This window comes from Musa acuminata, chromosome BXJ1-2 (assembly GCF_036884655.1).
Source record: "Musa acuminata AAA Group cultivar baxijiao chromosome BXJ1-2, Cavendish_Baxijiao_AAA, whole genome shotgun sequence".
Taxonomy (NCBI): domain Eukaryota; kingdom Viridiplantae; phylum Streptophyta; class Magnoliopsida; order Zingiberales; family Musaceae; genus Musa; species Musa acuminata.
In genome coordinates this window covers 28977900-29004400 of record NC_088328.1, presented here as the reverse complement: position 1 = coordinate 29004400, position 26501 = coordinate 28977900, and the positions used below count along the sequence as shown (strand labels likewise).

General features: G+C 41.3%; 1 protein-coding gene and 1 long non-coding RNA gene across 3 annotated transcripts; one reads left to right on the top strand and one right to left on the bottom strand.

Annotated features, from left to right (window-relative positions):
- Positions 1-231: 231 nt before the first annotated feature.
- Positions 232-7032, top strand: LOC135608012 (uncharacterized). The gene is made up of 4 exons (XR_010485380.1): positions 232-373; positions 1181-1253; positions 1743-1877; positions 6582-7032. It is a non-coding gene; the product is annotated as an uncharacterized LOC135608012 (long non-coding RNA).
- A 6522-nt stretch (positions 7033-13554) lies between these two features.
- On the bottom strand, positions 13555-16888 carry LOC135608007 (cytochrome P450 734A6-like). 2 transcript variants are annotated; one of them, XM_065100398.1, is made up of 5 exons: positions 16299-16885; positions 15313-15536; positions 14982-15217; positions 14489-14909; positions 13555-14379 (listed from the first exon to the last, which is right to left on the bottom strand). In XM_065100398.1, the coding sequence occupies exons 1-5, from the start codon at positions 16594-16596 to the stop codon at positions 13900-13902; spliced, it is 1659 nt and encodes a 552-aa protein (XP_064956470.1). In that variant the 5' UTR covers positions 16597-16885; the 3' UTR covers positions 13555-13899. The 2 variants fall into 2 exon arrangements, with proteins under 2 accessions (XP_064956470.1, XP_064956463.1); XM_065100391.1 differs by having other exon boundaries at positions 14489-15217; positions 16299-16888.
- Positions 16889-26501: the final 9613 nt, after the last annotated feature.

The window sequence follows — 26501 nt, the reverse complement described above, 5'->3', positions numbered from 1 at the left end:
CCGCACTTCAAAGGTAATTATTTGTCCTTACTTGCAATTAAGCTTGGAAAATGATCATTCGCCGTCCGTTGTACCCCTTCTGATGATCCGGACCGTAGATCCGAGTGTTCACAACTCGCAAAGGCCTCACGCTCACGGACTTGTGAGGCACGCAGAAAACCGGATTGGATACGTCCTATCGGTTCCATTTTATATTTCTCCCACCGTATGGGGTATAAATTCCATTAATTTTCTCCTTTGGGCTGTTTCGGAGGCAGGAAAAGGCCGCCAATAATTAAAGATAATTAAACCAAAAAAGAGTAATTTTGAAGAACAAGCGGTGTCGATCGATCGGCTCTCTCATCTGTCCTCGTCGTCGTTGTTTCCGTCGAAGGTTGGTAATGTATCGGTCATCCGTAACTCGTCGATTTGTCGTTTGTAATCGGTGAATCAATTGCTTTTATCCTTCTTTTTCCTTTCCAAATCCTGCATTCGCCAGACCCTATCGAACATTATCACTTCTCTTGGTGATTTCTTTTTCGGTTTTACATATTTTGTTCCCTTTTCGCTCGAATTTTATGTTGTTGAGAAGAAACTTTTTTGCTTTGATTTTTCAGAGTTGAATCCCTATCGATCCACTTTGATAGCATTACATGCTTCTGGTCCAATCAGTTGGGAACAGGAAGCATTGATGACAAACCTCCATCTAGCGTTGAACATATCAAATGATGAACACTTAGTGGAGCTAAGGAACTTAATACATTCTGAAATAATCACAGAAACCTCAGTTTCTAGAAGACATGCTTAGGTCTTGCAAAGTTGCCAACAGGCCTCAGGATTGTTGTAATAATCTGTTGTGGTCTTGCAAAATTACCATAACCTCAGGATGCTTAGGTTCATATGTAAGATGGCAGTTGAAGCTGTAGCTGTGTATTTAATATTCGAAATTACATTTCTAAATGTCAGGGTAGTCACTTTCTGTGACAAAATCTTTTTGTATTATAAACATTTAGCTATATGATGTATTCTCTGTGGGAAGTTCTTTACATTTCTGAACTTGATGTTAATTATTTGACTTTCTTTTTGCCCTGAAATAACAACTTTATTCAACATATCTGTGTATATATACATGTTGGAACAGATATATGAATATGTTTTGGTGGAGATTGCCCTGTTAATAGAGAACTGTTTTGTACATCAGATATCAATTGTTACGGGTGTCATCCAGCATCAAGTTGGTGTTTGCATGCCTTCCACCCATAGGTGTTGTTAAGGTGGGCAATCACTTGTTGCTCTCATAACCAAATTTATACCGAACTTAACTTCTTACTTGTATCTTGTGATTTTTGTTGAAACCAAAATGCCATTACAGTATGTTTGACAAGTTTAATTTGTGAAAGGATGATTCTGATACTCTAATAATTAGTTTTATGCTTGGGGACTTCTATCTGTAGATCCTTGGTGAACATATACGTATACTTGCTTCAATTTTGGTTCTCCTGAATTCATATGATGGAAGTGTTTTTGCATGAACAATATTAATTTATTTGTTGTTGTCATGTATGATATAGTGGATAATCAATTTTGACCTTCACCACAGTGATGTGAATATCCTCGTAATTGATGACGATCATCTATACATAGTTTTGTATTGATTCCTGATCTCATGAGCATGAACACTATTGATGCAACAGATCCATTAGATTGACTTCAATGAATTGTTCCATTTGGGACATATTTGATGCTTAATATGTCTCTTCCAGGGCCAAAGTTGGAGGCTTCTAAACACTGCTTCCACAGGTCTGTGATGATGGAGTTGTCATGCCTTTTTCACTTCAAACAGTGTGACAATACTTCCATCTTATTCTTATGGCTACAACAGTATATTTGATCATTTGGTACTTCTATTTCTTTTACCTTCTATTTCAGGCTTACTTTCTGCATGTGATACATGCATGATGGAAGAAACTTCACCAAAAGTATTCTAAGAAAGCTTTTTCTTTCAGTTGTTTTTTTGCTATTTAATATTTGATCTCTAATGTATTTGTCGATATACATGCAGTACAATTGTTGTTAGGACTCAGTACTTATGCATCATAACCATGTGTTTATAATTGTGATATATTTACTGATGCTGCATCACAAACAAATCTAGCTTTGAAACATCTCTTTCTGTGTACAGCATGCTGGAGGTTTTGTGCATTTAACCTAACAACCTTTTCTCATGCTGAACTTATTTGCATGGAAATTTCAAATTTTGATATGAGTTAACAATTCTGTTTAACATACCCATGCGTCACTTTCAGCTGTTTGTTTCCAGAGTGGTGAGATCTTAGGCAGAATGATCAATATAATAATTAAAAATCACCTAGCTGTCATTTCTCCATATTTAGATTATCAATTAAGAGATGAACATCCCTTGGCATGAGTTCTATTGAAATGCACATTGGCTAACTTTTAGTTCCAGTTGTTGTCCTTGTGCGTCACCTAGCAATGTTTGTTTTAACTTAAAATTTAAATAGTTTCACACTGAAAGTTGATGATGAATTGGATTGGCTTATATAATACTAGATGTGCCTAGTGTTAATAATTTGGTTTTTAGTGTTTTGTGACCCTATCTAAATTACAGGGTTAGTAGGTTGATTGAGTCAAATTGTGATTATTGTTAATATAGCAAAGTTAGGACCACTGCTGCGAGGTCTTAATGATGTACTGGTTAAAAATGTATAGCTCGATACCTGTACATATCAATTATTTTTAATTTTTAATTATTTTATTGGGTGGTATCAGTCAGTATCGGTCTGGTAGGTTGCGGAAACAGGGTTTGGAGGGATCTTAAATCCTTGCACTAGACAGATTCCCTATTCCAATATAAATCTCCTATAAACTGGTGGTGCAAGGTGCATCTTGTGGCGTGAAACTGCTATTAGGGTTCTATGCATTCCACATATCACCTATTAGGAAATGATTTTAGGCTTTGTGTTCTCTATTTGGCCTGTCGAGGACATCAAGGATTTGATTGGAGGAGACTGTGACAATAGTGATGCAACATTGAAAGATGATAATGAATTGGATTAACTTGTCAAACTAGATGGGTCTGCTACTAAGTACTTTGGATAAGACAATTTGGAGTTATGGGCCAAACTTGTTTTATCTAATTTATCAAACCAGTATATGTATCAGGTTGTTTTCCGACAATATTCTTTAATGGATAATTGACCTTGAACTAGACTAGTTATGTGCAAAGGTTTAGTTGCATTATTGCTTTTCAAAGTTCAAATGATTAACAATAATGAGCAAGGATAGTGTAAGAAGTTGTTTGGATCCTACGATGTAAGTAGGTTATTTTCTTCTATATTTTATACTTATCTTTCAGTATAATACTAGTGCCGGAATTATCTATCCTATGTATTCTTCTTTACTCATATATATAGTACATGTATGAATTTTTTCTAATGTTAGGCCTAGCATTTATCTTTGCGATGTAAGCAGGTTATGGATAATTGTCCTGTTTTTCTCGATGAACCTTCTAAATATGTATGTTTTTTAGTTTGTTGCCTCAGTGTATCCTGTTCTCTTCACCCTTCATTGGTCTTCTAGAGTTAATTACTTAAATATTTCTCGAGCAACTCTTTTTTCTGTTTACTCATGCTCCTTCCCTCTGTTGTCCTCTTTCTATAATTACAAACCTTTGTCCATGTCACATTTTCAGAATCCTCTCCTTTTACATTGACTGGAGAGGAACCTAATAAATTTTATGACTCGAGCATTGCGGAATGAGGTTGTCAGTCTATCTAGCATGAGGTAGGTTATTAGGTAGGTACATGGGGTAAATTAAAAGATAAAAAATTCAACTAATATAATCATAATACATATACATTACTTATCAAGAATTCTTATGTTAATCACATGTCTATCAAAAGCAACACAATGTTAAAAAATAAACTTATCACAAGTTCTAGAGATGTACATATCAATTGACTTGAGCAGCTACATCGCATATGCATTTGGAAAATCTAAATGGCTTTGCATAATCCACTATGCATATCTGGTTTTATGTTTGGCTGTCAAGTGCGAAGATAGGTTTTTTTGGTAGTAAATTGAACCCAAAATAACGGGCCAGGTAAGCTTGTATAAAGTGCCAGAGCTTGTAATTTTCAGACAATCTATGATGACAACCATGGATATAACTTGAAAGCCTACGCAAAGTTGGGGTTCTAGGTGATAATCCAGACAGCAAAGTTAAAATAAATGCTCATATGATCTTTAAATCAGCTATTGTTGGCATGTTCTCATATTCAACATTATCTTTACAAGATTAGCATTTTATCATGCTTAAATTCATAGAATTTAATTTGTAGTCAATAACAAACACAAAGATAATATATATTAATCCATTCTAATCCCAAGTGTATATTGATATTATACTTCATTAGAAGGTATACTAGTGATATTGAATGACATTATTGAATATACATAAGAATTCCATGAAAAAAGGCACAACACTGTAGAAGATAACTAACTAAATTGTTATTAAGGGTAATACTAAGTTATCGAAAATCAAAATTCTTTAACTAAATATATGCATTTTAGTAGTATCTATGGAATAGAAAGGTCATATATACATACATACATACATACATACATACTCACACACACACACATATATATATGTATATATGTATGTATATATATATATATATACACACATATATATACACACATACACACACACACATATGTGTGTGTGTGTGTATATATATATATATATATATATATATATATATATATATATACATACACACGTATATACATACACACATATATATATACATATACATACATACATACACACACACACACATTTATATATATATATATATATATAAACAGGATGATCAGTCATATTGTTCATATGGCTATAGTTGTAATTTGATGTGTAATATAATTAAATATAAGTTGTTTCTGGTCATATTTTGGGTAATTAACTTGGCTTGTCCATGCTTATTGTTAAATCTTTCTCACTGCTTTGAGACCCAAAAAAACAGTTACATTAGGTAGCTCACAACCATTATAAAACTTTGTCATATCTTATGAGCATGTATTAATATCAATTTAATACAGGTTTAGGTCTAACTAGTAATATTTCCTAAATAAAGCTTAATTGTAGGAGAGATCCAGGTGATCAATCCTAAATAATCAGGGAATTTTGTTGTTGCTAGATGGATTTTAGGAAATTTAAAATATATATGTGTTTTAAACAAAATTTATATATCTATGCTACAAAACTATTGCCACATTTACATAGTGGCTATGATGCAAAACATGTGAAGGCTAACTGTAATACAAGCATAGTTTGAGTTATATTTTGCAAGTCAATATTTGAATTAGTATCTGTTAGTGACAATACCATTGGAAATGGAAAATCGGGATCAGCGAGACTTGACTTAGTCGAGAAAATATTTCAAGAATGAAAAATGTAAAACTATATTAAAAAAACAAAACACTATTCACAATGATATAAAAAAGCAAAACTCTAAAAACATAAAAATAATATTTGAGAAAACAAAAAATATTTTATCCTAAAAACTTCTCTACTAAATTTAACACAGTATAGGTTGAGACCCACTCAGCTTGCTGGATTAATGAGACAACTGATCAGAACAAGGAAGTTGGAGGATGTGATAGATAGCAGATGATGTGCCATTCCCTTTAATTTGGCTGATTCTTCCTAGTATCACATCTTTTGGTGTTTTCAGAATCTAACTCTTCCATGGAATTACATGGGCTTTGCAAGCTCTGATGCTTTGTGAAAGAACTGCTTATGCCATATCTGTTTGGGGCCCTTGGCTATTGCTTGCTATAAACGGGGATAGATAATAAGGTGCACCACATCAAGGCAGTTTATTGAATATATAGTCTATATGCATTGTACATATTTAGAAACTGATCTATATAATTTCACGAAGTTTGATGCTGCACAGTTCATCTAGCTAGCAATCCGATATTGGAAACCACATATGTAATCTTAGTTGCTTTCTTGCATTTGGTGACATCAGTAGAAGATGCCAAATTCAAATGCATTTGGCGCTTAATTATCTAATACGTGATTGTACAAATTAGCTGCTTCTGTAATGATGAGTGGACTAAGTAGTGTTTACAGTAAATGAAATGGTCATGTTTCTTAAACTACTTTGCAAAACACTATAACTCCATTATGGAAAAATAAAATTTATTCATTTATGTCTGTGTATCCAGGATCCAAGCACAATTAGTGTTTTTTTCATTTTTATATATAATGAATCATTATAAATTTGCATAAATCTGCTGTTACAAATTTGATTGTACTTTTTATGGGCAACTGATATTTTCTGGTTTGGGAAACATGATGTAGTTGCAGTGGCTATAGCTCTAAGTTATCAAAATTTGTTAACATGACATAATTCCCTTGAATTTTGTGATAGATGACATTTACGGAATCTGGCAATTATTATTTTCAGCGGTTGATATGCGGTCAAAGTGCTATATTATTTTTAGTTCTGGAAAATAATTGTGTTAGCCTATCTCTAATAACTGATATTCGCAATTATTTTCTTGACTAGGTATCATAGTCTTTGATGTTTCAGTTGGGAAAAAAGCCATCAAGCAGGTTATCTACAAACTCGAGCTTGGTTGTAACTGTTGGAATCATGGGGTACCTGAACTCTATCCAACTGTTGGAATCATCATATTCTATATGTGTCTGAAAAGGACCAGCAATCTTTTGGGACCAAGTTCATCAAAGATACCTTTGCTGCTGCGTTGATCAACTTTTGAAGACATGGATTGTAAACGTGTAGGTTAGGAACCAGGTTTATGAATATCTTTGTAAATCTTGTATCATAGGATGTGCTGAAATGCAGATGATTCATCTGTATAAGGGAAGGTGGTCATCTTATTTTAACGTGAGTGGTATAACCAGTTCCAATGTTACAGACACTGATGTAAACATAATTTGCAAACGGGATATGGTTATACAATTAAACCTTGATAACAGTGAAGAGTTCATCTGCAGGTGCTTATGATTACAGTTGAGTGTTGCAGATAATGATATTTTTACCTAATTTCCTCTGCTTTGGGGTGTGAAAATCCTTTTTTGTATTGAGGCCTGCAATTGTCATTATAAATGATATATAGTACTCAGTAATGCTGTTTATCCTGATATAATTGTGCTGGTGTTGAATTCTGTTAATATCTGGTCTGCAGATCCAATATGGTTATTCTGTTAACATCTTGTCACTTTTAATAGTCAAGATCTTCTGCAGGTTCTCAGAGAACGCTGAGACTTTGTTTTGATGCATGAATCATGAAGCAATTTCACATAAATTTTGGTATAGTACCTTCTTGTTTTTTATGTTGGATTGACTTTGTGCATGATTATAAAGCTGCAGTTTCTTTTAGCATAATGAACTAAGCTAAAATTTGATTGGCTAATTTTGCAGATATGAGGGGAGAGCACAAGGTCAACTGGTGTTGTCATCCTGAAAGAGTTGTAATAGGGAGATTGAGAAAATTTCACTGTTTGCTGGAGCAAGTAGGTTTAGGTGATGATGCAGCAATTAATAGTCTCTTCTACTTGCTAATTTGAGACAACCATGATTTTTGTTCAAGTTGACTTGATCTAATTGTAAAAGGCTAGGTGTGAACAAGATAGTATTGATGTCCTATAGATAAATCTGTAGAGTTTAGATAGATGTGCACCTTTCCATCTCTTTTTACTACTTGAATTCTGTGGTTAGCTTGAGTCCATGGTGTACTTTTCATGCCTTCATGGATATAAGATTTATCTTACTGATGTATGAGGCATTGCTTGGAAAGTAACTCAAAATCTGGGTAAGTTTTCATATTAGACTAGTTGCTAGGGGTAGACAAAATCATCATAAGCAATTACTGTAAAATTTTTAACCATGTCAAGTTCCTGAAGTTTTTCTCCTGCAGCTTTCAGTGTCCTGATGTGAGGCATCTCAGGATGATGCAGGACATATTTGTCAGAGACCCCAAAAGAAGCCTCAGAGATGGCATCACTGAGTTCGAATACCAGTACTGTCACCAAGTGAGGTTGCTGTTTTCTGATGTCCAGTTTGAGTTATTATGTAGGCTGTAATGGTGGACCAAAAAGCAGTGGTCCGAACTAATAGCCTTTTGGCATTTGTTTCAGTGGCCATATAGTTTCTTTCTCTGCCTGGCTGTTGCCGTTCTGAAGTCATTGTGCAGGAAGGAAAACCCCACATGATTCCAGGCTAATGTGGATATGCTCATGGTGTATGTTCCCAACCTCCCTCTCTCTTTTCTTGTGTGCATTATTGCCTGTTGATGATGTTAGCTGTTTGGCTCATCTATTCATTGAAGGAAAGCAACAGCATTGCATTAATTATTTGAAGTAGGACATGCAACTGTTCATGTTGGATTGGTGGAGATTCACTGAGAGATGAAGAAGAGTGTGGATGTGTCTCATGTGACCTGATGTATCACAAGTTAAGAAGGTAAGTTTCATTTCTCAGTTAATTATGCTCTAATTACCCGACCAAACAGTGCTTGTGATGTTGATATCTCCATATGTTCATGTTGGGTTGTCTCTTTATGTTGGCTGATAAGAGAGTCTAGAAGTTGACTCTTTGTAGTTTGCAATATTGCTTTAAGGTTATATAGTTGTCTGAGTTGACTTGATACTGCTCATGAATCTTTGCATTAAATGAAACAATATTTGTTAGAATTTTTCAAGATAATTGAATCCTGTCACATTTACTTCAGATTTTTTTTGGTGAAAGTTGATTTGTGTTAACATGTTGTTGGAGCAGGAAATTATATCTAGTTATCATCTCCATTTAATTTAAATTCCCTGTTGTTAAACTTGGTCAATCTATCACATTTACTAATTTGACTTTACAGATGATTTGGAAGTGGTGATAATTATTATGACAAAGTTAGAAGCTTTTTGTTGTTCATAGAACATCTGAGCAATCCCTTGATCTTACAATAGGAAATGAGAAGGGCAAATGCATTTCTTATTTTATAGGAGGTAACAAAAAGCATATTTTTTTACCCTAAAGGATTTTGAAATTTCTCTAGGATGAAAATAATTAAGCCACTAAAGACTTTGTATTAGTTAAGCAATTAGTCAACCATAAACTGTCAAACCATAAATTAGGTGCTACAAAAAAAGTCAACCCACAAATTTAAGCAATCAAGAAGGACAAACTATAGATTAAGCCTTGAACCAAAAACTTGGGACCCAAACACCATGATAAGATTTCATGCTCCTTAGTGAGTAATTACTAACTTACGAATGTAAACCTGAATTTTTTTTTTGTAGATTAAGAAAAACTGAAACCACAAAAGATTATTAATATGATCGGTATGCATAAGCAAAATTGAATGTCTGAAGATTATCTTCTTAGGCAGAAGATAATTATGATTTGTGTGGAGATGCAAAGACGGTTGACTTTGTAAGCTCCAATAGTTATATGCCTCGGTGACTGCCTGAGGAAAAAGGTGTTGACCTCTATGAAGAGATGTATAAACCATGCAATTAAGCACTAAATGCCAAATCAAAGTCAAACTATTGGAGATGAGCTTTTAGATCTCCTATTGGAGACTTCTTCCCCAAACCCACCTTCTATCTTCTCCGATGAACGCCCAAACGATTGAGATTATTGTTTGGGCGATCAAAGTCTATAGAAATATAAGAGGAAATATAAATTAACAGAGTGGATCACTGTTACAGCTAAGCGTGATTTGAGCTGCAACAATTAGCTCACACGCAGCTGTAACCCAACCACTCTGTGGAGGAGAGAAGACAGGGAGAAGCAGCAGTGCAGGACACATAAAATAGAGTATTCCATGGAGGAGTGGGAGACTTGCCAATCATGGAGAAGGAGATGGCGATGCTCCCCTTGTCTTCCATACCCCCGACAGATTGGCGCAGATGAAGGACCGGCCTTTGGCATTTAGCTGGGGGCAGCAGTGGCCGAGGGGCACCAAACAAAGTGAGCTGTGATGAGACGAGATCTCAAACAATTTACTAGGGGGAGTGCAGGCCATTAGAATACGAGAGGCGTCTGTTCATGCCTCCCCCGGGTCTGGTTTTGTGAGCCCCCTGCGGCCTCATGTGAGATGGAATCCATGGCAGCGCAGCACCCGAGCCAGCGTCTCTCAGGCTGCGCGCCATGTGTTCGACGGAATGCCACTGCGAGAACCCCCGCCCTGTGGTTAAAGAAAAGAGCGCAGCACCTGGGCTGCAGCTGTTGCGAGGCTTCGGTCGGACGGCTGTCGGCACGCCTAACGACCAACAGCTTCCATGTTGGACATGTGTTTTGGTTTGATTCTTGTCGCGGGGGAGGGTCTTGTAGCCTTCTTGTTCTCAGAGCCCCTTGGGGGGCGCCGCTGCAGCCGGAGATGGAAGGGGAGATCGCAGTTTGATCTAACGGCGTGTTGTGGAGGCTGCTACTGGATTCGATCATTCATGTGCCAGCAGAAACTGACAACATTTGTGCAAACAGTTTGCGGGCATGAATGATTGATCGCAGGAATGTGTTAAATGTGTGGAATTCTTGATCGATCTTAGCTCATGTTTCATGAGTTCATAATCGCCTGATGCATTGAACACTGCAGGCAGAATAGGAGGGGTTTTCTTTCTGGACATGAAAGTATTACTTTCTGAGAGGTTGTCATTCCTCATCAGTCGAAATTAATTGGTGTACCCCAAAATAGCCTTCAACTAAATCGATTTCTGAAAATTGGATACTTAATTGAGATGAATGTATGCGATTTGTAAGAAAGATAGAAAAATAAATTATTTATAGCAATTAGGATAACTTTAATAAAATTAAATAAGAAAAAAATTATCTAAAAGATAGAGTGTGATCTAAAAATTTTAAATAAATATTTAAATATTCCTATATATATATATATATATATATATATATATATATATATATATATATATATATTCCCTTCCTATGAGATTTCCCTTTGTCAAATCTCGCATGTTTGCTCGACTGGCTTCCTGAAGGCTGAAAGAAGAGCAGCAATTGTGGTTTCAGAGCCTCTAAAAGTCACATAAACTCATATCGATGATGTCCAACACCACTTGTTATTATAAGGCTGATGATGCACTGTAGTCCAGGATGTAGATTCTAATTAATGCCATTCCACATCAATCTTTCTATAGTTATCTGATGCTGCAAGTCTGCTGTAGTAACCTGGTTTTGCCTCTTCTTTGACATCACATTACCACCTTGTATTAAATAGTTTGCCGTATCATTAGCTGCATTATTAAGGTGAAGAAGGATTAAGTTATCATGGTTTTCGCATGATTGCATGAGGTGCCAAAAAAATGTAAGTTGACCACCTTCTTGCATGTAAAAAGATTCCAAAATGCTACTGGATTCTCTGGGCTCTCCTTCTTTCCTTACTATTCCTGCACAAGGGAGGGGGAGGGAGGGGGGATTAGTTTTAGAGGAAGATACAAACAGATTGTGCTGATGCTAAGAAGAAGTAGTTTTGGTCCAGCTAAACATGGACTACTGAGGCAATTTTATATGGATTACTTGGGTTATATCATTTCTTTCACATGCACAGAGATCCTGTGTGCTTAACATTGGAATATGTCTTTCGTGTGTTCTTTCGAGATAAGCTCAAATGGGTACAGTTGCATTTAAGTAATAGTGTGATAGGGATTTGCCGCAAGCAGGAGAATCAAGTTGGGTCATAAACTAAAGGCCTCTTTGAAGAAAGAGAAAGGACATGGTACCCTCTTGAAGGACTCCAAACTCATCTCCTGCTTCCTACTTGCCCTTCATGGCCATCAGGTTACTTTGAATCCTCAGTGCCCTGCATTGGGAATGAAAGCTTCCGGTTATTCGCATCAACACAGACACATGCATGGATGCATGCATACACAAAAGTAGTGCTGCTGCTATGATGAGGAAGCCTTGGGGGGTGCTGCTATTAGTTTACTGCATGACAGGCATTATCCACCCCTTGTTCCATAAAGCATGGAGAGGAATGGCTTCTTCTTCTTCCCAAGGGTTTACAAGCACATCAGGATGAGATTTCCCATGATTTCTCACTCCTTTTTAGATCAGCATCCAAGGATAAAGGTGAGGCAATGGTGGAAGTAAAGCTCATGCTGCATGTTGGTGTGGATGGATGAATGAATCCCCTGGCAGAGGGCTACAGAGATGGTTTAGGAGGAGACTGAGAAGATAAAACTAGTGTGTCTGTGCCTGGGGTTAGATTGTGTGGTATTTAAATCTGAAAGGTAATTATGGCATGTAGAAGGATCACATGCACATTGGGATGCTTCCCATATTTTATAGGAAGGGAGGAGGAGAAGCGAAGAGGAGGATTGAGGTATGACTCCTCTTCCACATGCTGTCATGGGGACCAGAGACACATGAGAAACACATATCTTGGGGTTCAATACTTGCGAAAGGCTGCTTACCATCATATGAATCTACCTTTCACTGCTCAATAAGGTTTGAGTGCCCAAACATCCATAAAGAAGAGAGAGAGAGAGAGAGAGGTGTGCAGCAACACATGCAGTGGTATGTTGTGCCACTGGCATTGTCAAGTGTGGTGGCAGGAAAGCAGAGAGAGAGAGAGAGAGAGAGAGAGAATGGTGAGCCACTCCACCAGTCATGAATGAAGTACTACTGTATTGCTTTTTATCACAATGAAGGTGTCCCCCTCTCTGCTGCATGTCAATGTGGCATCACCTCTCATGCTTGTCTGCAAACCTAATCAAGATTAGCAAGGGGGTGATCGCTGGAGCACGACAGACGGTGGCATTTGATGCAAGGTTTCGAAAACCGAGTGCATGGCGTCTGGCATTTTGACGAACATGTGGTAGGCGGACGATGAGTTTTGAGTAAATGGGGGGGTGGCAAGAGGGCATCTGAGCAGGGAAGCCGGTGCTTTGGAGTCGGGACGTGGACAATTCATGCAACTGGTTAAGCAATCAATGCTGCAATCCAACAGTGATTCAACGACTCTGTCCGCAACGACCGGGAAAGTGCCGAAAGCACCTCACCACCCTGTCCGCGAGCCCCGACCTGCTCCTGCTACTGCTACTGCTCCTGCTCCTGCTCCGTCGGGTCCACCGCGCCAGAGATTATGTGCGCTGCAACAGTGCCGGCACTCTGTCTGCGTTTTTGTCTGTACCACGGAGTGACAGCTAGCCAACAGGACACCCTGTTCTGCTCCAACACTCCCACACTCTGTTCTCTGATCACACACACACACACAGACACAGCAAGCAGACAAGCTTCCGACTCCGCCCTCACTCCCTCCCTCCCCCCCCCCCCTCTCTCGGCATCTCAATCCCCCGTTGATTCATTGTCGCGGCCGGAACGCGCCAATCATCTTCTTTCTCTGCGCACCCTTTTGGTGGTGCTTCCACTGTTGTCGTAGCTGCACTCCACCACCACACTTCCCTTTATCTGGGTCATCCACAACAGTCGATTCTTCTGCAGTGACAAAGCTTGATGAAGAAACACTATTCCTTAGAGCAGAGTGCAAGAGAGCGAGAAGACAAGGATAAACAAATCGTGTATTGCAAAAGCTGGAAGGAGGGGTATAATACAGTAGTAGTACAAGCACCAAAGCAATGGTGGAGATGTAGACCAAAAAAAAAAGAAGAGGAGAAAAAGGAGAGAGGAAGACTGGTTTCGCTTCATTGACACCTAAAGAGGTGCAGTGTTAAGGGTATCCCGAGCTTTTACATTGCAGAGGACGGCCAAGTTAGTAGTGGTGGTGGTCACTGGTCACATAGTCGAGGCACAAGCTTACAGGGTGGTTTGGTCAACGTGTATGATGATACCAAGAGGGTCAAAGTCATGACAGTAATAGAAGAAGATGATGGAGGGAGGAAGCAGTCTGTCACGAGAGGCTTTGGGTGTGAGTCGTGGCCGTCGTTGAGGGATCGGACGGCAGAGGTAGGGGGCGGAAAAGGATGGGGGCGCCGTACTGGGGGTAGAGGAGCATGAGGACGGTTGGGGCGTGGACGTAGGAAGGGGAGAGGCGGAAGGCGAAGCGCTGGAGGAGGACGGCGACGGTGAGCTTGGCCTCGAGGAGGGCCAGGTTCTGGCCGATGCACATCCGAGGGCCCAGGCCGAAGGGGATGAATGCGGTGGGGTGGCGGGCGGCGCGGCTGGCGCCGTCGGCGAACCGGGCCGGATTGAACTGGGTCACGTCCGGGCCCCACAGCCGTGCGTCGTGATGGACGGCCATGATGGGGATCAGCAGCTCCGTCCCCCGGGGGATGTGGTACCCGCCCAGCTCCACCTCCGCCTTCGCCCGTCGGATCGTCGCCACCGCCGGCGGGTACAGCCGCAGCGTCTCGTTCAGTATCATCCCCAGCTGCCCAAAATAAGCCGAAGAAACGAAGACGACACGTAAATTTAGTAATTGACCGAATTACCCCTACTGACGGGGTAGAGAGAGAGGGAGAGACAGATGGGGGCGGTACCGTCTTGAGCTTGGCGAGGTGATCGCGGGTAGGGAGATCACGTGCACCGCACACGCGGAGGACCTCCGCCCGCGCGCGCTCCTGCCACTCCGGGTGCATGGCCAGGAGCACCGTCGTCCACGTCAACAGGTTGGAGGTGGTCTGCTTTCCCGCGAAGAAGAAGGTCTTGCACTCCTCCACGATGTCCCGGACGGTGATCGTCGACGGCGGTGACGAAACAGGCTTCGGCGACGCCGCCTGCACCGCGCCCTGCTTCGACGCGCTCGCGTCGATCATCAGGCCCAGCAGGTCCTTCACGCTGCCGTCGGGCTTCCCCTCCTCCCCCAGCCGCTCCTTCCGCCGGCCGATGAGCCTGATCAGGCTCCTCTTGATCTCCTTCTCCAACTTCCACGAGTTCGTGTTCTTCTTCGTCGGCAGGAACCTATGAGATCCAACGTTAGTCAAACGTCCACGGAGGGCAGTAGCAGAGCATGACACGAGCAGAGACTGATACCTGTAGCCGGGGATGAACACCTTGCGGAAGGCCTCGGCCGCGAAGACCATCTGCTGGGCCTGCAGCTGGAAGACGGCCTTGCCGTCGTCGTAGCTCCGGCCGAATGCTGTCCGGGTGATGGCGTCCTCGGTCACCGTCTGGAACCACTCCGACACGTCGATCTCCACCTCGTCGCCGGAGGTCGGCAGCTTCTCCACCATATCCAGAACCGTCTTCCCGATGAAAGGTATCAGGAGCTGATCCAGGGCCACGGTGAGATTAGTTGCCAGTCTACCGCTGCTGGAGAAAGGGTCGCACTAGCAATCGAACAGGTAAGGAATGAGGTGCTTACCTTGAGGTTCCCCATGTGGAAGGTGGGGGTGAGGACCTTCCTGTGATGAGCCCATTTCTCGCCTCGGAGGCTCACCAGCCCCTCGCCTTCGAGCTGCCGGACCAGCGGGTGGGACTCGTAGCGCTCGAAGACGTCGGACCGCGACAAGAAGATCTCCCTGATGAGGTCGGGGTCTGCGACAGTGAGGCGCGGGGTAGGGCCGAACCACAGCAGGAATGTGGAGCCTGCAAAAGGAGTCTGATTCAGCAACAAGAAAAGGATTGATTGAACCAAGAAGGACAGTCAATTGAGGTAGATAAATACATGAGAGGGGAGGAAAAGAGAAGGTGAAAGATTATGTTATGGGGGCAGCAGAGCAGAGCAGAGCAGCCAAGCAAGATTTCAGAAGTGGGACAGAGAAAAAGAGCGAGAACAACAACTACAGAACTTGAGAGCTGAAAGGGCATCATTGAGTCTCTCTAAGTGGATAAAGGCAAAAACCTCAAGCTGGTACAGCAGTAAAGCTCGTATGGTCAGTTAATAGCTAAATTATGCATCACAAAAAAGGAAGAGGAAGAAAACTAGATCCCATAATTCAATATTCAAGCTCAGAAAGCTCCAAAACCATATGATTCAATATGGGATGGAACAAAGAAACTAGCAAGCCTTGAATTGCCCCACCACCACAAGAGCAAAAGATCCTGACAGCAATCGAGAGGGAGGAGGAGAGGACACATTAAACATGGATGATGAGAACAGGAAATTGCTCACCGTCCTCGAGCACAGAAATAAGGAGGCTCGCCGGAGCCCAAAATTAACAAGCACAATCGTCCCGTAGGGCTCAATGCATGGAAGGGAAATATAGACTAGAGAAGAAGCGTGGAAAGCAAACCCAAGAAGCAAACGAACAATGATCACCACCAACCACAAGCGCCACCAAAGTAGAGTAAGAACAGAGACCCCCGAAGCAGGAGGAGGAGGAGGAGCGGGAAGGATGGAGCAAGTACCGTAGATCTTCTTCCAATGGTGATAGAAGGAGAGGACTCTTGGGAGGATGTTGTGAGAGGTCTGAGGCATCATTGGCTTGGAGGAAGCGTCCAGCATCAGGCCGACCATCTCCTTGACGCAGCCGACGAAGAAGCGGTAGGGGGGGCCTCTTATGCCCTGCCTTGCGAAGTGCTCCTCCAGCCTCTTCGGCCGCCACCACAGGAAGTCCAACACCTTGAGCGCCACGAACATGCAAGCCCCTATGATGCCCAGGGACAAGCACCACCTCCATGACCACCCCACCACCGTATAGCTCATGCTCTCTTATCTTCCCTGTTCCTCCTCCTCCTCCTCCCACCTCGGTTTCCTAGAAGCGCTCCAGTGGCTGGCAGCAGCAGCAGCAGCAGCAGCAGCAGTGCTAGCTGACACGACAACAACAACGACAACAACAGAAACAGAAGCCGCGCCTCTCAACTGCGGTCTGGTCCTCTTTTATAGCAACACAGATGGGTGGGTTGAGTACAAAAAGAGTTGAGGATGAGGAGAGGAATAGGTTTTGATTTGGAGAGAGAGAGAGAGAGAGAGAGGGGGGGAGGGGTAAGGAGGGATAGGTGTGTGGGGTTATATAGGCGTAGCAGGGCCGGCGCCGTTGGGGCCGCCGTCGGGGTTATAAGGGTCAACGAGGGAGCAAATTGAGTTGGTCTAATTACTAAAGTGACCTTTGAGAAATGGCTACAGACCTATGTGTTGTCTCGGTGTGCTCCCTTTGTTGGTTTCCCATATTAATCAGCAGCTACAAGAGCAGCAGCATGGGGTACGTGAAGATATAATATACATGCATATAATTGCATATATATATTCACATTATTTTGGAATGATGATTCGATGAAAGATTGAGATTCAAAGATCATTTTTTCGACAACTTTTTCTTTGAAGAATTTGCATCAGGGAGGAGGAGGAGACTAGCAGAAGGGACAAAGCATTTAAAAGGGGAAATAAGTAGTAGTGTAACAGATGAAGAAGAAGAAGAAGAAGAAGACTGCCGCTTGTGATGATTGCCTTCAGAACGCGCAGGTCCATTATGAGAAGCGTCGCTCTCTGGCAAGAATGGTGGCATTTATTTCTCCTTCTCCAGAGAAAGGCAAAAAAAGAGAAGCTTAGAGAGGCTCTGAAAATGGAGGGCAGCAGCGGCAGCGGCAGCAGCATTAAAGGGGCTTTATACAAGTTAGAAACCGGCAGAAAAGAAGGGCCAAAGTTTCAGCTCCAGCCAATGCTGGAAGCTGCATTTGCTGCTACTTTTCTCTCAAGTAGTTGTTCTCGGGAGCAGCCAGATGTGCCCAAGGGCCCCCCGCAGCTCTGCTGCCTTTCAACTCTGCGAAACTGTACTTTTCTTGATCCATGCAGAAAGAGAGAGAGAGTGAGAGAGAGAGAGAGCGCTAAGTTGGTGGTGTGTGCTCACAGGAAGAAGCTGCTTTGCCATGGGGGATTATTGCGGATCATACACATTGCGTTTGTCAAAGAGACAGAGTAAATCCCCGTGATGTGCCATAGAACTTGTTGCAACAACAGTGAAGATTTTGATCTTGGTTGGTGGAGCAGCTAAGATCTCGAGAAGAGACTGTGATTCTGCAAGTACAAATGCAGAAAGCACTATGCAATATTAATCTAAAATCCAGGCCTGGAACGCCGTGTTGGCTTTTGGAGAGTCGAGACTGCAAGTGGATAATGGACCTGCGCAAAGCTGCCATTCTATCCAGCTTTGTAGAGCTTCTCTGCAGTTGGGTGTGTGCAATAACAGGACCTGGATCCACATAAACGATGATAATTTACGCATCCAAATCTGACATGATTAGTAATGCCACTGCAGTCTCTCATGGGCGGGGGTGATAAATGGAAGCTTGCGTTGCACGGGAAGCTTCTCAGAACACTCCACGCATCACCATGACTGGTGCCCTCAGAGCTTCCCAGAAACAAGAAAGATTATTGGAATAACAGAGACGCCCGGGATCCTTGAGTTGTCATCGAGTACTAATGCAGTAGTACTGCCATCATTCTTTAATCGAGTGGAGATTAGATTTCGGAAGCAACCTTAAACTAATCTCGTGCAGCAGGTTAACTAAGCATATGGGTTTAACAGGCAAAGGAGACGGATGCGATCTGAGAGCATTACTTGGGTGTTTGGAAGAGTGTTGGCCAAGTGTGCCAAGGAGAGGGAGCAGAAGAGGGTGATGTTTTGGAAGGACGCACTTAAATTGGAGCACATGACGACGAGGCACCGATGTCCATCTCGGAGGGGCTTCCTCCGCTACGGCCGGGCCGATGTGCCGCCCACAAGGACATGCCCCCACCCCGACTTGCGTGGGGCGAGATGGGGACTGCCCACTCTGCACTCCCTGCCTTCTTTCTCCCTTCGACCTGGTGTCCTAATGGAACCAAGACAGCATGGGGCCTCTCCTGTTCCCCACTGCGTCGGGCGGGCACAACCCCAGTGCTCGGGCTCGGGGTTCGGACTCATGCGCCCACCTTGGGCTCGGCGGCCGGTGAGCAAGACAAGAAGCAGCTTCCCTTCCTTCAAGGAAGACCCAGGAGTTGTTCGTTCTCCATTTCTCTCTCTCTCTCTCTCTCTCTCAGGTCATTGATTTGCAGCAGCATCCAACCCAAAGCTGGAAGACAGAGAAAGCTAAACCCACACTCATTAGCCAATCAATCATGCACCCTTCAAGAACCTGAACCTTTTTGGAACCTTCTTGAATCACCTAACCATGGCCAATTTCTAGCAAAACTTGAATCATTCAACTCTGTCTTGATTACTTTTTCTTGTGAGCAACACCTTGTGGTGGTCGGCGGCCATCAAGCATGAAATCTTTTTGGTGTGGAAGAGCAAAGCGACTATATACAGAGTTCAAACTCATGAAAAGGTATTCAAGCTGAATCTTTGAGAGTGCAAAAGCCGCTCACGCAAGAAACTTTCGAGTCTAAAGTCCTCCAAAGCATGCTTCCTGCAGTAGAGTTTGATGAGCCGCAAGTCATTAATCAGATTGTAAATGGAGCTTCTTTCAGCAGATTTTTCTTTGTCCCCAGTTATTTTAAGTCCAACCAACACCTTTTCTCTGTGTAAGACAATGATCAGGTCTAATGTCCTAATCTGGGGACCTACTGCCATAAATGAGAGACAGATTCTTTTATCATATCAGGCTGAAGTATGAGCCATCTATATCTTTGTCAAGCAAGCAAGCAAGCTTACTCAACAACAAGAAACTGAGAATATAATACAGAAAAAGTACTCCAACCCCTGAGCACAAGCATGATGTTGATCAAACAGGGTTGGCATCATCTGTTTCCTATTCCAACAAGCTAAGACAGCCAACTCAAAAAAATATATAGCCATATGGATCACTCCCCAGTACTGGTTTTAGGGCCTCTGATAAGGAGGAGAATTCTCCTTTTTTTTTTTTTTGTGCTTGTTTTATTGAGCTAAAACAAGTAATCTGCTGTGGAGAGGTCACACAAGCTTGTAAGAGACACATCCAGAGTAGGTATTATCTGTAGACCAGCACTCATCTCACATCCATGATGATCCAGCAACCCTGTGATGGCAAATCATTGATGAACATGTCTCTGTCCATCACCACAGTGCATTAAGGAGAGAGAGAGAGAGAGAGAGAGAGAGAGAGAGTTGGGTATCATATACATCAATGTGCAAAATGTTTTGTCATAGATAATGCAGGACAGTATTTGGCACACCCACCTACTATTAGGTGGTCCATAAATATTTTTGGTCGATATACATCCAATACAGAGTAGGGCAGCCCCCCCCATCTAACATTCTTCAACTTGATGTACTATAATTTGAAGTCACCAGAGCACTATTAACTGCCCAATTATTCTATGTAGCAATGGCTGCCTCATTTGACCACTTAAGAACTCTTGGGGACAAACCCCTCCATTATCAAAAGAAATTGTCTCCCTGAAACCCCTCAAATGTTGACTTCTTTTTCTCCTCAAGGCTTGAGCTTTTCTTTTGTGATATGTATGTTTGTACCACTTTTTTTGGAGCTACAGCATTTGTAAATGGCAGTGAGTATTAGACCAAGTCCCCCCCACCACATCATTGTGATCATTCATACTTAATGGTCTGTGTCTCAGCTATGTAAATTTAATTCAAAAGGGGCCTCAGGAAGATGGACCATTTTGTGTCTCTGCTCTGTGCTAAAAGTGTCTGCTGCTAACAAGTAGAAGACACACAATCCTTTTTTCCTTTCCCTTACCTGGATTTCTTCTAATGAAGTCTGGGGAACCATTACCAGTTGCACTCCTCTTATCTTGGTTGGATGAGTCCCATTCACTCTCCTTTTGTTTGTACTTGACTTGACATCATGTTGGCCTCTGCTTCTTCTCTTTTGCCTCTTCCAAACATCATTTCTTCTTTCTTAAAAGAAACACAACATCTAAGAAGAATGAGCACTTCCCAACTTGATGTTCTTAGGTTAGAAAAAGTAAATGCTCTGCAAAATTCTTTTTGTATCATCAAGATGGCAAGCAAATCCCATGGGGGTCAAACCGTAATCAGAATTCTCATGAGTGTCCTGAACACAGCGTCCATTAGCAAGAATTAGGTCAGATGTTGCAGAGCCACCCACGATAGAGTGAGTGACCTCCCTGTCCTGCACTTGACCACCAAAGCCAAACATGCAAGTGATTGATTTAAGCCTACCTTGTTCTCTATTTTTAGGCAGGGCCCTGCTATTAAGGCCAGACTAATGGCAGCAGGTAGCCCCTTCTTGGGTGGCTTCCACCTACCTCTCTGCCCATAATTAATTGGGGAATCATCCTGCGCTGTAAGAGAAGACAAATTGGAGACGATGCAAGTGATTCAATTGCCTGTTTTATGCATGCTTGATGATGATACTTTTAGGTTTTGGGATTGATTTGGCAGGCCATGTATTTTTCTGAATTAGCAATCTAAATCACTTGATTTAGGTCAGTGATACATACATACATACATACATACATACATACAGAAAAATGATCATTTCAAATCGATCTTATTATTTATTTTCACAATTTTCTCATATTTTATCCATCTAAAAAATTAAGCCTTTTGCCATCTCACAAATGTAATTAGTCATATGAATATGATGTGCAAGCAGAGATAGACAGAAATTGGAGTCCATTTTGATTGACGGAGGAGTAGGAACAGTTTTGAGTATCTTGTCGTCGATGCGATGCCTCGACGTGATTGATGTTTTCAATGACAATTGCAGAAAAATGAAAAGAACAGAACATTACAAGTCACTCTTGCTGTATTGCTACTCCCACTTTTCTTCTGCCACATCTAACGGTGATTTCTTTTCCGTTTTCTACTCGGGTATCGGTTTTAGAGGCATCATCAGTAACGCCACCCCGAGAACAGAATATTCTCTGAATCGTCGCTATCTTCCGCCCTCCTCACACTCCAAAGATTCTCCAGTCGAAAGCGAACGCGGGCCACCGTAGCCGCGTGAGCCCCTACCTTCACTCTCCCATCCGACGGTCCCCGTTTGCCGACCACGCTCGCTAGGTAGAAAATTTTAAGTACATGACTTTTAGAAAAATAAACTTAGCTTTCTATCATCAAATAAGTACGAATCGAAACTCGATCTTAATTAATTATTTACATTAATAATTAAGATACGGTGCGCCTGCGGGCATGCCGTCCACGCAATCCGCGGCATGGTGATCCGGCACTGTCGCCAATCCCTGCCGACCACGTGGCTCCCAATCATTAGCCCTTTACGCTTTTATATCTTCCCCCCACCCGCTTAGCTTGTCCCGTCACGTCACTCCCTGAGCCTTTTCTAGCCTCCGCCCCTACGAATCGAGCGATTTCTTCCCAACTACCCAAACTACCCCTCTCCACCAACGCTGCCTGGTGTTCGTTATGTAACCACTTGTGCCGGTTGGCGTCTACGAGAGACCATCGCCTTCGCCTGCTTTGGCATTTATGTCCTCTGGAAGCGTGTAGAGCTGCCGCGAAGCGCCAGGGGACGGATATCTGCCGACAGGAGGAGAGAGCGTTGCTATCGCATCGAGGAGCGACGCCGGCCCTCGTAAGCTGCCATCCCGCTTTGGACTGCTCTCATCGTCACGGCGCGCCGAGGACAAAAAGATTGATTGAGAGACACGCCAAAGGAACCACCACCACCGCTTCGAACCACGCATTCCTTGTCCATCCCACCGGCGTATTCTATTCTACCCCCCCACTATCTTTTGTTGCATGACACCTGTTTGATATATTGCCACTACACCGCAGCTGCTTGAACGCGCACGCATTTCCACATGCATTTTGATCTTGCGCCCTCGACGATCAGAAACAGGGGATAAGTTTAAGTATTGAATTCATGCTCCCATTCATTTTCCTCGAGTACCAAAACTTGTAGGTTTTGATCTGGGAGCACTGCAGATCCAACAGGAGAAACAAAGCTAGTGAATGGATGGTAGGTAGGTAGGTAGGTAGGTAGGCAGGCAGGCAGGCAGGGGGCATTCTCTGGAATTCAAATGGGTACAAAGATGACAAGCAAACTGTTCCAAAAAGCTATAGTTGTACCATCACACAGTTGTCTCGGGTACTCCCCTTTTAACTTCATCTTTCTCTAAATGTGTTAAATTTAAGTTGAAACCACAAATTATTCTTTAAACTCATTTTGATTATAAGAGTATTCAAGATATATATTTTAGATAGTTTATGTATTTATGGATCTTTTAACTTAAACTAATTAATCACAGATAGTCGATATAAAGATTAGAAGTGTTTTAATAATTTAATGTTTTATAAATCTTTTTAATGTAACCTAGCTGACTCTGGGTAGCTGTGATTAGCCGAAATATTAAGGATATTTCAGGTTTTTTATTTTTTTATATCGATTTTTCAACTCAAATTAGCTAACCAGTGTTAATCATGATCTTTGTATTTTGGATGAATATTAACGAAAGGGACACATACGAAGAATTCTAATATTTAGAGGGATATCAATATCAAATTTCTAACAACTAATACGTTATTTCTAAATTTTAAATATGATAAATATGTGAATGTATTATATTTAACCTATAATTTTAACTTTATATATATATATATATATATATATATGAGATAATATGAGATTCGAATATAAGTTTTAATATATCCACCTTAACAACAAAATGTCATATCATCATTAGGGCTTTTACATATATATGCTTTCAAGCTTCAAAAATTACATATTTGTCCGTATAGAATTATATACATATCTTTTAAAATTTAAATCTTTTATATATGTCACTTCCGTTAATATTTACCCAATAACTACAAACTTAACTACTATTAATAGTATTTTTTAAAAAAAATTAAAAAATATTTTTATTGTATTAAAGGATGTACATACGTGACTCAAACGTAATACACATTACTTGTGTAACAAATGCACTAACCAACGTGAATGTCTCAATAAAGACTTTAATATTTTAAAATTTGGTAATTAAAATCACTTAAATTTTTTTTATGAAAATTAAAAAAGGGTAAATTTATGAAAAATAAAAATGTATAAAGCAAGTGATACTTTGAAGTGTCTTGATGTCAATTAGAGTTTCAACGCTATTATAATAACAACCAATAAAGATGAATTACAATGATATGTATGTAAGTTTACGAGTTTTATATGAAAGCATGTGCTAAATTCAAATTTAAAATAAAAAATAAAATATTAAAATAAAAAAGTAAATAATAAAATAATAACAACCAATGAAGATGAATTACAATGATATGTATGTAAGTTAACGAGTTTTATATGAAAGCATGTGCTAAATTCAAATTTGGAAAAAAAAAATTAAATTTAAAATAAAAAATAAAAAATATTTATATTGTTGAGATGAGAATAGTGTGGTAGATACACAAAGTTACTATAAAAGATGAAGAAATAAAATTATATATATATAAATAATTAGGTATAATAGTAAAAATGAAAGAGAATTATCAATAGTGATCTAATGGAGGTAGATGGATAACTAGGAAGATTTTACTTGAAGATTTAAATTCATTTAATTTAATTATAATATATTACTTTTATATAAAGTTGACAAAAGATTCTTGCAATGGATTCCAAGTAACTGAGATGTTATGATTTGTAATTGTTAAATAGACATACAAGGTTTCCTTGTTCTTTCCTTAGAAATTGGTATACAACAGAGGAGAGCAGGGGGAGATATCGCTGTTGATAACAATGCTGGGGGAAATCCAAATATTCTCATGTGTTTGTTCTTCAAGTCGAGCGTCGGAGAGACATGATCTTGGTGGACGGATTAGAAACAGCTACGAGCATGATGACTGCAACAAGAGAGAGAGAGAGGTGGGAGGAATAATAATGGCGGCAATAATTGGTGAGAAGATGGAGGTGACGGGTGGGGGGGAACACATCTCATGGCGATGCTGTCGTCGTCGGAGCAGGCTGCCCCAGCCGTGTCCGCCTGTCGTCTCTGTGCTACTGCCGCTGTCTTCCTCGCGCCTCGCATGTGCTCCGTCTTTTCGCAGCAGGGCCCCCTCGTGAGACGCGCGTGCTGTGGTTCCGTACGGTGCAAAGACCGTGATCGATCGAGCTTTAGGATTCGTGCTGTCATTGTCGGCTCGGCACACTATTCATCACCGACGGCGAGTTTTGGTTGGTTGCCGTCATGTCATTTGTCCTCGACAAGGTGAGCGAGATAGATATCCATGTCATCCAATTCCAACGTAGCATGCACTCTATCTGCCCATTGCCTACCCTAAACCTTCGAGGGAGTAGCCGGTTGGCAACTCCGGTGCATGCCGACCAACTCTAGTGATCCCTGGGCCTCGGTTGGTTGTGGTCATCACACAATCTTGGAAGAGATCATTGGACAATCACTGCATGCTTGCTGTCATTTTCTGTGCTTTGCTGTAAGAACGAACTTGGCTCACCAGGATCGCAATTCCCCTCACCTAATTACCTTTGTGGTGTAGGATGTACTAACTAAAGTGAAAGATAAAAAGTCTGTCTTCACATCCACTTTCCCAGCATCTCCAACGAGTTTCACCACTAAAATGCACGTCCCTCATCGGCCAAGATCTTGGAGATCTACATCGGTCTCTTTCGTATTTAAAGAATTGGGTGACTAGATTATGCTTTACCGTATCAAAGATTTGGTCACCACCACGAGAACTCGAGTCAAAGCAGGCATTGATTCTGATTTGTGTTTTTGGTAGATAATCTTGGAGCATGCAGGGTTGACCACTATGATTAATCCTTATTCATTCGTAGCATATCCGTGAAACCCTAAGGTCCATGATGCTGTTAGATTGCTTTCTCGGTAGTACTTGATGCCGGGGTAGACTATGGATTTTGGCGTGCTCACCCGCGAGGAAATCATAAGTGCTGAAATCATCGTCAAGGAAGATTCATCTCCATTCATTCTCGAGATATCCGTATAATTATTGATCAATGCGATGACAAGGGAGATAGAGAGAGTGTGTCCGTGTGTGTGTGTGTGTGTGCGTACCTATGCTTAATCTATCGTTAAATTTCAAGAATTTAGTAGATCATGATCTATGGACTCAGTTCTCGTTGTTTGGTCCTTTCCCCATAGATAGATAGAGAGAGAGAGATCTCGTTGTTTGGTCCTTCCCCCATAGATAGATAGATAGATAGAGAGAGAGAGAGAGAGAGAAAGAGAGAGAGAGAGAGAGAGAGAGAGAGAGAGAGAGAGAGAGAGAGTTGAAGTGCTCAATTGAATGCCATTGCAGCAAGTATTGTGCTGGATAAGTAAATCTGTCGCTCGTGTTAAGAACTACAAGTTCAAACATCTTGATCAGCTCTCATAAGCTCTATAATGGTTTTTGTTAGTACAAATTTTGATTGTTCGAGTTGGTATGATGATTCAGATATGATCCAGATCTATTCCAAGTCAATCTCAGTTCAAATTATGATTCGTAAAATGTTAAATATACAAAAACTGAGTCAGGCACATTCCAACAAATACCCTTCCGACGATCAAATTAGTCTTAACGTTCGATCTAAGCGAACCAGTAGATCGATACTAAAGTAAAATTGTCTATTTGAGAATGTATCACTTGGGAGACAATTACATCAGGGATCACTGACGATTAGAGGGAAATGTGCAATGTCTTGAGCCGAACCGTGGCATGGCTTCCGTCACACTGTTGCTCACATCGATCGGATTAGTCTAAGTCACAC

Excerpts from the sequence above, each read along its gene's own strand:
- LOC135608007 (XM_065100391.1), bottom strand. The coding sequence starts at position 16,596 with ATGAGCTATACGGTGGTGGGGTGGTCATGGAGGTGGTGCTTGTCCCTG. Across the intron at positions 15,218-15,312 it reads TCCACATGGGGAACCTCAAG|CTCCTGATACCTTTCATCGG; the intron begins GTAAGCACCTCA and ends GCCCTGGATCAG. Across the intron at positions 14,380-14,488 it reads ACCTCGCCAAGCTCAAGACG|CTGGGGATGATACTGAACGA; the intron begins GTACCGCCCCCA and ends TATTTTGGGCAG.